Source organism: Tachysurus vachellii, chromosome 2 (assembly GCF_030014155.1).
Source record: "Tachysurus vachellii isolate PV-2020 chromosome 2, HZAU_Pvac_v1, whole genome shotgun sequence".
Taxonomy (NCBI): Eukaryota; Metazoa; Chordata; class Actinopteri; order Siluriformes; family Bagridae; genus Tachysurus; species Tachysurus vachellii.
The window spans coordinates 24,010,101-24,021,564 of NC_083461.1; the positions used below are offsets into that span (position 1 = coordinate 24,010,101).

An 11,464-nucleotide genomic window follows, 5' to 3' on the forward strand; every position below is an offset into this window, starting at 1 on the left:
CAATCAGAATGATCAGAAATATGAGTTTCCCACTGGGACGCTATACACAACTGACCCACAAATGTAATTACAATTACAACTAGGAAACTCTGAGATTCTGATTTTCTGAGATGGGAGGATTCCTAAATTTCCAGTATGGATTACGAGAGAATAGTTTCTGTTGCTCAGGTTTACTAAACGCAGCTAATTGTTAACACTTGTTTTGGTGATATTCATTGATGAAAATAGATTGTATTTGACCAAAAATTACACAAGTGTTATCGTTACTGTTATATGTTATGGTAATAATTAAAAAAGTAAAAAGTATGAGTGAACCTGACGTGGCCTGGGTTTCATGTTCTTTCCGACAACTAAGCTTGGGAACGTGACATACTTCTAAAATCCGATAGCACGTGAAGGCAGCGTTAATGCAGGGTTCGTGCCATGCTTGAATGCCTCCTCACCAGAGAGGGCGCAATCTACATTAGAGACCTCGGTCTCTGATATTAGCTTATCTTCTCTCAGTTTGACTGAAGCTTCTTGAGACACCTCTGTAATAAAAAAAAAAGACTTCAGGGTTACTTACTCTAACACCTACTCACTGTCTAGTGCCATTTGAGCTCAGCACCGATTCTGTACACTTACTGTAGATGGAAGGTAATAGGGGATAAAGCTAGGCTACGTGCTACCATGGGTCATGTAGGAGTGAAGAGAGAACATGATGGCAGTGCTTACAGCATTTGAATGTGTGTAACACAAGGAAGGCTATTCATAGGGTTGGAACATCAGCCAAAGGCTGTCAGTCAGTACCACGACTGCATCACTCTGTTTGTCTTTTCACATTTTATTTTTTTTTTACTGCCAGAGTCAACAGTCAACGCTTATGTTTTGAAACATCATCTTAGCAGATTATCGACTTAGCCGATCGTGTTTCAACGTCACCCCAGTTAGCTAGCTGCCATTCTGCTGCCATTTTAGATCTTAGCACTGAATAAAATATTCGAAACTAGCAAGAGGAGGCTGCATAAGTCCTAATCTATGACAAGATAGTTTCAGTTACAAGAAACAAGAGACACATTCATCTTCTACCGCTTATCCGAACTACCTCGGGTCACGGGGAGCCTGTGCCTCAGGCGTCTCAGGCGTCATCGAGCATCAAGGCAGGATACACCCTGGACGGAGTGCCAACCCATTGCAGGGCACACACACACACACTCATTCACTCACACACTACGGACAATTTTTCCAGAAATGCCAATCAACCTACCAAGCATGTCTTTGGACCGGGGGAGGAAACCGGAGTACCTGGAGGAAACCCCCGAGGCACGGGGAGAACATGCAAACTCCATACACACAAGGTGGAGGTGAGAATCGAACCCCGACCCTGGAGGTGTAAGGCGAACGTGCTAACCACTAAGCCACCGTGCCCCCCACAAGAGACACAAAAGAGACTTAAATTTTAAACTCATGAAGGTTTGCACTCTCCGGTGTCACCCAGATGATTCTGGTTCCTCTCAGGGCTTCGTCCTCATATTGTCTCAGGGTGTATTTCCTCACCACAGTAATTATGGATAAAATAGACTTTCTGTCAATCTGCTTTGAATTAAGTCATGGGAAAATACCTACTATACCAAATGATAAGAAATGACCAGATCTTTCTGGAATGGTTAAAATTCTGATCTGGTTGTTCACATTTTTTCCCAACCGGTCCGAGAACCAGCCTGTTTTTGTTTCTCAAAAACTCAAATGGTCTATTTAGAAAAATCCACTATACTACACACAACCAACCACACACACATCAATATAAACATCTGGTTATGTTGAATCAGTACCACATACTACACTAGTACAGAGTTCTAGCAGGAAGCTGACCCAGATGCCAGGATTACAGAATGAAGCAGACAGCTGTAAAGCCTGGATTGAGGACCCTGACAAGCATGGCCTTGTTGTCTTTATGTAAAGAGATTAATACAAAAGACTACATCAGAAAGCCATGGCCTCGCCAGCTGCACTTCTAAACAAATATAGGAATTAATAGAGAGATTGATGAAAGGTCTATTATTATAATCTATATTATATAATCTATATTATCTATATTATAATCCCAAATATAGAAAAATAAGAAAATAAAACAATACAGAGATTATAATCTGAAATGTATTTTAATGCCATTTGCATTCGGTTGTATTCATTAAGAATAATATAACACATCTTGCCTAAGTGCATTTATCATTTTCATATCACCTTATTTTTCAGCCCTTATCCAAGATATGATTTCAGTGCTCATGACAATGTCACTCGTGTCCCATGCAAGCACAATAAACTCTGTTTAGGAATAGACATGTCTGTCGGTTTTGATTCGTCTGCTATTTCGGCAGCTTGCTCATGGCAATGTCCCCTTCAGAGACGATTATATTTGTCCTTTCTCTTTATATAGCATGCAGAGTGCAAACAGAGGACAGTTCTAAAAGCATGAACGCACTATGCTGAGTCAGGCATACGACTGAGATGATTTCTCAAACATCTATATTATGAAACTTTTGTTCTTTTTGGAAAAACTTCCCAGTAGCCACCTCACCTTTCATTAGACTGATGCCATTCTCCAACTGCTCCCCATGGTGACGGTCGTTGATGGTCATGTCGGCGACTGAGTTTGCCATGGCATCGCCTGAGTTGCAGTGGTTAGAGTGACTGTTGAATGAATCGTACTGCTGGTCCATAGCAATTGAGGATCAGTCTGAAAGGGTAGAGAGAAAATGGTGAAGGCACTGAAGGCAAAATAAAGATCCAGGGATAAAATCAGAGCAGTGGGGGTTAGAGAGAGAGAAAAGATAAAGAATTTATTAGCATCTAGCTAATTTGTTGAAGCCCCACTTCCCAAGCACAAGTCCAGACATATTTAACCTCAGGACAGGCAGAAAATCCATAGAAGTCCAAGTTTCTATACAACCATGAGTTATCAAACCACAAGCCGCACGGCTCTCAGAGTATTGGTCTCCTATTAGTAGAAATCATTCACAAAGTTTATCATCTTCTCTTGGAATAACAGGCTCAATGTAAACAGACCCAGGGCTGTTTCAAGCTATTTATACGTGCCAACATGCAGGTCCAGCATAGAGTTTCAGACACGCTCACCAAAATAGTGCAGTCGAGTTGAGCAGAAGCGAGTGTGCTCTCTTACACCAAGAGCCAACACTTCCCCTTAACTGTGACCGCCTGCCTCATTGTAAATGCAAACACACACAAACAGGTCAATCCACTCACAATCTCAAGTGTATCGTAATGCCAACTGTATTCATAGCCATTGTTATGTTTTAAGTGAAACAGCTTCGTGTAGCTATTGCATTTAGCAGTTATGCCAATGACGGATAATAAATCTGCCAAGTTCGTTAATTAACGAATTAATTGGCTAATTATTTTATTAAAGACTTTTTTCATCTCTGAGAAGCATATCACCTTATTTTTCACACATTACCCTGAGGATGCATGTGTCTTGTTGGGGATCTTCGTTGCGGCAGCTCGGATGCTCGTATCTCAAAAATTTGCTCGTATCTTAAGGCAAAAATTTGGTCGAATCACAGCTCGTATCTCAAAAAATTCGTATGTCAATGCACTCGTATCTCGAGGCATCACTGTATCAAAAATGACTTAACCTTCAATGAGCTCTTCTCCATCAGGCACTAGGTATACTGTACCTAGAAGCGACCATGCTCCTCCTGTTTCTACAGAAAGCGTCGTCAAGGACAACACGGATGCCGTAATAGCACACAAATGAGTAGATAATATACGTCCTCTGTGATGGTGATGGTCCTATACATTCTTATTACAGCATGAGATAATTACATGGTGGTCTGAAAGTATTGCATAAGCTAACACCCTAGAGTATGACTGGACGAGATTTGCCCTCCTCCCTTAATTAGGACTTAAATATGACCTGGACAGCCTTGTCTTGTCCTCTAGACAAACTCACATGACATGTTCAGTACATCCATTAGCCCTCTGAGCCCAGTGTGTCTCTCCTTATATATTCAAGTCCAAGTCTAGACTTGCAATCAGAAATGTAGAGAAAGCAGCAATTCCTCCATAAGAAAGAATGTAACCCTTAAGGCATACGTTTAGATGCTCTTGACTAAGACCTGAAACCTGTTATAGGGCAAGATCAGCTTAACTTAACTGTACAACTGGCTCTACAGATTAGGACCGGAGGAAAATGAAGAAGACAGTTGTTCATTCCTCTGTTCAATTCAGCAATTTCATAACACATGATATGTATCAGAGCCTGAAAGAGACTGAAAGAAAATGCTGGAGGGAAAATTCTCATCTGGTTTATGAGTCTTTTACGATACATAAACCTTAATGTTTACACGAGGATCTGGTTGTTTTGAGACAACGTGCCGCTCTTATCAACCATCATGGAACCAGATCAGCAGTGTTTTTTTAACTCATCCAGGGCAAGTGGTTAAGGCTCTGGGTTGTTGATGGGAGGCTCAGGGTTCAAGACCCAGCACCGCTAAGCTGCCACTGTTGGACCCTTGAGCAAGGCCCTTAACCGTCTCTGCTCCAGTGGTGCTGTATCATTACTGATCCTGTGCTCTGACCCAAACCTCCAAAGTTGGGATATGTAAAGAAAGTATTTCACTGTGCTGTAATGTAGATGTGCTAAATAATAAAGGTTTTTATTTTATTCTACATCCACTCAACTAACAGCAAACTAAACCAGATGCATCATCTCCCCACAGCAGGAAAAAAAAAACTGATACTGCTTTTCCCCCCTGCTGATTTAGTACTCGTCTCCAAGGACAGTTGGAGATCACATGGTACTTACCCAGGGAGGTGTTTTGTTTGGTTGTTTTATTGGTGGAGAGGGCAAAGGTAGGCATTTAAAGTGTCAAGTGTGTGTAAGTATGGCTTAGGAATGCAGGCTTGGCCCAGCTTCTGTTTTTTCAGCAAACCCACCAACGCAGGAGCGAGATGAAGGTTGGCATGAAGTATTAAATAAACAAGCATATTGACATAGCACTGGAACGACACACCTCTATTTACAGTCATTACACAGAGAATAACATCTTTTCAGATCATCGTGCATATAAGAATCATCCCTAAAAGGTTTATATGAGCTTATATAATATATTTTTACACACAAACATGTTAGCAATTACTATTTTTAAGCTTATTTATTTTAAATAGCACATGTTTAATGCTTGTTAAAACAGAGTGTGAATACAAAGCCTCAAATGAGGATGTGTCTGAGAAGAAACAGTACCTAAGGATAATTACAAACCATGACTGGAGGATTTGGGAGCTTACTAAATACTGGCTTGTGGATTTGTCGACCAGACATTATTCCAGCTAAAGCACCATCCCTGACTTTCTTTACTGCTGGGTGAAATCAGTGTCACGTTCATTGACCTAGAAACACGTCTCGCTGCCTCAAGTTCACGTCTCAAATAGAATCTGAATGTATTCACCCCTCTTTAATATTTTAGTGTTCCAACCTGGAAGTCCTGAAATGGGATTTGGACACAAATCTATAAAAAAACACCCCATAATATTAAAATGGGATCAGATGTATACTCTTCTTTTAATAAAGTATTTATTAGTCTTTTATTTTTTTATTACCCAACCCTAATTAATAATTTATTCCCAGACGTATTGATATTTATTTATCGAGATCTTACAACGTGTCACACTTTAACTACTCGTGAAATCTACTTTACTCTAATAATTATTTCACTTCTGGTACAGATAATCTCAACTATTTATAGTAAAAAAAAAAACTAATTCCCCACCCACTTCATGAAATTAATCCCAAGTCGAATTCAATTGCAGGTTGCAGTAATATAACCCAAGGCCAGTTCCAGGCAATTATATTAGGGTGGCTACACTAACGTGACGTGACGTGAAATACAGCTAAGGATGGTGACCCATACTCAGAATTCGTTCTCTGCATTTAACCCATCCAAAGTGCACACACACAGCAGTGAACACTCACCCGGAGCAGTGGGCAGCCATTTATGCCGCGGTGCCCAGGTGCCCAGGGGGGTGGGGGGGTTTCGGTGCCTTGCTCAAGGCACAAGGGCAAACTTTACTACACTAAGGTTTGGGTGGGCTAAGCCTACCCAAGCCCACTGCTGCCACCAGCCCAGATATAACCTGTGGAAAAGCCCATGTGGGGGTGAAAACTTATGCACTTATATGAAAGGCATTGTAGGAACATTCTAAAAATAGACACAGTTTCTATCATGGTCATATGATTTAGAACTGGGTAACATAATTATCATGATGTATTACCTACGTAATGTCTGCTCATGTGGTAGATATATGGTAGAGATGGTTCCAAGATCCCTGAGCATCCAGGTGGAGAAAAAAGTAATTTAAAAAATCCAAAAATGCCTGTGCCATCGTTGAAGCTGAGGCTGAATCATCAGGGCTGGCTGTCTATCACCTAATATTTTGTCGAGCAAGAATTACACAGCAAAACCCTGTTCATAGTGTGTGTGATTGCGGAAGCTGCAGGATAAGGATGCACTATTCATGGATGACTGCCCTTTCCTCTGTGACCTAGCTTTACTCAGCATCGCTGTCCTTTCTTGATCTTATATCTTTCTATTCTCTCCAGATCTCTTTCGTCCCGTCCTCCTTTCCAAACTCTCTCCCAACCTGCTTTGTGAAGAAGCAAGCAATTACACAATAACTCTAATGGAGGTCTACGGAGAAAAGAGAGAAATGCTAAGCGCTAACAGACTGGATATCAGTCTGCTCTAAGCTAAGTAAGATGATATCTGACTCATTGTGTATTTAAGGCCAGGACAGGCTTGAATGGTCAGTTGGCTGTGGGTTTGTCGGATGTTATTTGAAAATATGATATAATTTCCCTTGATTAACTGTGGTTCCTACAGTTTTTTTTATTAAACCCTAAATATTAAGATAAGAACAAGAACCTGTAGCTGAAACTGTACCAGCTTTGCACTTTCAGAACTTTACCATAATATATCTACTAATTATCTCTATTCAGTCTTTGGATGAAATCCATATTAAATTATATTGAATAAAGGATGTTGACAAAAGGATATCAACTGGAATCAGTGTTTATTGCATTAACCAAGTAATGAAATTTACAAGACAGCAAAACAGCAATAACATCGATCAGTACTCATGTGCAATTAGCATTTGTGAACTGACTGTGGTTTTGTAAGCTGAAGCACTCACGTCACGTCACGTGAACAAAACCTTCTTTTCTTTTTTTTTTTCGTTGACCAGTTTACTGCTGTTGTGTCTTTACATAAAGTGATAAAGAAGCAGGATTCCTGTAAGACCCCAACAAAGCAAAAAACTCTGGGAAAAAGGACCACATGGAATCCGATAAACATGAATTTCTGGAATTCGGTACGTCAGGTTTCTGCTTGAGAGGACTAGTGGCCTAAAGTCTATGCAGCTGCACATTTCAACTAAACACCATGACCAACAACACCTGTGGTACTGATTCTTATCTCAGCCAACCATGCCAGCTTGTCTGAAGATGACACTGGTGTTGTAACCAGCTCAGTCCTAAATCTCCTCTGTCACTTCAATGAAGCACATAAAATATAGCAAGCACGGTCTAATAAATATTTATAAGCCAGAACTTAATAGTCTTTTTTGTGCATTATATGTAGGATCTAAAAATACAGTTCTACTGGGAAGCCTTGAGCAGGAGAACAGGACAATTCCCATTAATCTGTACTACAAGCTACTGGTCTATGACTTGCATTATGCAGCTGGCTGGACTTCCACTGGGAGGGAAAGAGTCTTGGCACCAGAATATCAGGATCTAGGCAGAGTCAAGAAAAGTGCTGTACCATACTTTCACTGAGAATCCACTCCAGCGGCATAGTTTGAAAAAGTCATACGCTATAAGCGTGCTGTACACCCAATATATACGAACTGCATGTTGTCACATGTATGTTGAATGTTCTTGCACTGACTTGCTTGTTTCCAATGAAGAATAATTTTAAACATTCACATTGCAAATTTGCATGTGTCATGTAAATGCTATCAAATCATCCACTGATCTGTCTCTTAGAATAAACTTCCTTTGACTTACAAGAATCTACTCTGAACTCCTTTTTCTAAATTAGTTTCACAACAGTCTCAACGAATTGGGTTTTAAATAAAGTGTAAGCTGGAGTTATATCAAATACAGTCCTTATTTCTTAATTTCTTTCTCAGTCTATCCTAAAGATATATATATATTTATTTTTTTTGACTACTTTATATTTGAAATAAACATCAGCTTTCAGAACCTCTGGCAACCGATTTAGCTGATGTAGGAACAGACACGTCCAGGCCAAATGAAGCAAATTTCCCAGCTCTCTTATCCATAGCATTTATATAGTAGTCCTACAGGACAAAATCCAGTCATCATAGTGATTTCAGAACACTAACGCCTTAATCAACCCATAAATTTGTTCCCCAGGTTTATTTTTTTGGGTTAATTGCTTATGAGCAGAAATATAAGCATGCTTTGTTCTACTAGCAATGTCTAGTGCACTGTCACGTCGCGTGTCTTTGCTTAGGCTGAAATATACTACCACCTAAAGCATGGTTTCCTAATCCGAAGGTTGAGAAACTCCAGACGATCCACATATATGCTTTCTCCCAGCACACCTGAACCAAGCCATGAAGAACAATGAACAGAAATGCAGACCACACAGTAGTCCCTTAGGGATCAGATTGAGAAAACAACGGCTTAATGATGCATCCGTGGAATCAATGAAGATGTCATCTGTCAATAGAAGGAATAGCTGCAAAATCAGGATGACTGCTTCTACCATTCAGAGCAAAGCCAAAGCCGTTTCAACCCCATCTCCAATCCAATTAGGGTTCATGTGAGTGCGGGATAACAGGCTTAATGTGTCTCACATGTGCACATCTACATGCGTTATAGACCTACAGACACAATCATGTCCTGATTACAAGCCATTTTTAACACAGGCAGGTGCACGAGAGTAGGCGATGCCCTCGAACCGAAAATCGTCTGGAACCGACAAAGGGAGTGTATTTTTTATCTAAACGAGAGAAGATACCTGCAGGAAAACGCGCTTTTGCGCAAATCTGAACGTCTGAGATGTTTCCACAAGCGCACGCGTCGCCGGCGAGATGCTTTGTACCCTGTTTTTTACGCATGGCGAGATGTTCATTAGGGAAAAACACACAATGGTCCAACAAGAAGAACATCAGCTACATCGGCGCTCAGCAGGAAAACGGGGATTTAACAGCAAGAAACACCGCATTTTGATCACGGAAAACCAGGTCAATTAGAAGGCTACATGTTTATATATTTATTTATATTCATGGGAGTGGAAGTGGCATAATAAATACCGTTACACCAGCGGCCGGATCTCTGGGAATAAGATGGAAAGGTGGCTTCATTCTTCAGCTGTTCCATGTTTCATAGACGTTTAACATCATTTAAGATCTGTTTTGTGTTAATAGTTTATTTACGTGCAAGCTAAATAAATAAATAAAATAAAATAAAATAAATAAATATATATGTATATAAATAAATAAATCAAATACACCACGACTCAACATGCGCGGCTGTTAAAACCCGACATGCACAAAAAACGCGTGATTCCTATGAATATCCGCGTCGAATGCACCAGAAATAATAAACAACCCAGTAAGAGATAAGCGAGGTTTGCTTACCTGCCCTGCCGACGGCGTTATTGTCTCTCTGCAGCTGCAATCGCACACTGTTGCCTAGTGCACTTCCCTCAGTGACCTGATGGAAGCCGGGGGCGCTATAAGCACATCCCCGCTGTGCTCCAATTATCCGTGTTCTCGCCTTCAACGTGCACGTCAGTACATTGTAAAAACGTGGAAAATGCATTACAGTTTTGTTTTCTTAGCTACTGTATAATGGCTGTTTGTTCGTTAGTGTAACTCCTGTACATGGTAAAAAATTACAGCATGTTTCCTGGAGTGATTATTGATGTTTATGATGGTCGTCTTATTGGATGGTTCAAGAGTTTATATTCCACCAATGCTTGGTCCTCCAGCAAGGCTTTAACTCTACAATGTTCAGTGCCAAATGCCATAACATGCGAACATTGATGTGGATTTTTCCAGAGAGACTTACATTTTATAAATAAGAGCAATTGAAGGTTAAGGGCCTTGCCCAAGGAACCCTGCAGTGGCAGCTTGGTGGACCTGGGATTCAAACACAGCCTTCCCTTTGGTAGTCCAACAACTAAACCATTACATTTTCATTTCTGGCATTTAGCAGACACCTTTATCCAGAGTGACTTGGTTCGGTTCGGTTCGGTTCGGTTTGGTTTGGTTCGGTCTTGGTTTGGTTCGGTTTATACAACTGATTAAGGTTGTTACGATTATTCAACAGGATAAGGGCCTTGCTCAAGGGCCCAGCAGTGGCAGCTTGGTGGACCTGGGATTCAAACGCAGCCTTCCGTTTGGTAGTCCAACAACTAAACCATTACATTTACGGCATTTAGCAGACACCTTTATCCAGAGTGACTTATAAATTGGTTCAGTTTATACAATTGAGGGTTAAGGGCCTTGCAATGGCAGGTTGGTGGGCCTGGGATTTGAACTCATGATCTTCTGATCAGTAGTCTAACACCTTAACTATTAGGCTACCACATTCTATGTATCACTAAAAAGAAGCAAATATCAGTGAGAAAATGGATCTTTACTGATTTACATGAAATTATCCAGACTATTAACCTATGAGCTTTCACTCAGAGTACACTTTCGAATTTAATTTCCTTCAGCTGTGTGTGATAAACTCAGCTATGGGGTTCGGTAAACTTGTTGGTCATTAGCTTGTACATATAAACACATTTTTTACTGACTCATGTTGTACATGATTCTGGGTTATTAGTGTGTAAAATCTCTAGGGCTGTATGTTTCTGTTAATACATACAGTGAAATGCAGTACTACACCTGAAAAGGATTTGTTCAGCATTGGCATATAGGAAGCATGTGCTTAGTTAAAGATGACCAGGAGCAGAAGCAGCGATGAAACTGCAGCAGCTTCAATATTTTCATTCTTTTATATTCACTTGAGTGTTTTATTTGCATTTAGCGGATTTCACTGGCCTGAGAAATTCTGCACAGCTAGGAAATCCCAGGAGGATGTTCTGTGAGAATGTTGGGGACCACCAGACTTCTGTCTCTCACACAAACACACACACACACTTAAATTTTCTTTTTGGAAATAAGCCCAGGAAAACATCTGTCACTTTATTTTCCCACAGTTAAGATGGATCTGTCTCAGAGCCGAGCTCCACTGTTTGGCAGGTGTCTGTGGATCCAGATCATGGTGTCACTGCTTTGAGCATCTGGACAGCATTAAACTTATAATATATATATATATTTTAGGAGATTTTATTGTTATGGACTATGGATAGTGCAAACGTGTATATATATGTAAAGCATTTAGTTAAAGTACAAATAAAATGGGGTGATTTTATGCAAGCTGGTG

The 11,464-nt window shown here is 40.4% G+C and overlaps 1 protein-coding gene across 1 annotated transcript in view; it reads right to left on the reverse strand.

Moving 5' to 3' along the window:
• The window catches only part of mapta (microtubule-associated protein tau a), a 29,199-nt gene extending 19,635 nt beyond the window's left edge, over positions 1–9,564 (reverse strand). The window contains exons 1-3 of the mRNA XM_060863931.1: positions 9,340–9,564; positions 2,558–2,716; positions 444–530 (exon numbers count right to left, since the gene is read on the reverse strand). Of these exons, the coding sequence (XP_060719914.1) occupies positions 444–530; positions 2,558–2,699 (229 nt within the window). The 5' untranslated portion in view covers positions 2,700–2,716; positions 9,340–9,564. The remainder of the gene's footprint in view (positions 1–443; positions 531–2,557; positions 2,717–9,339) is intronic.
• Between the last annotated feature and the right edge of the window lie 1,900 nt (positions 9,565–11,464).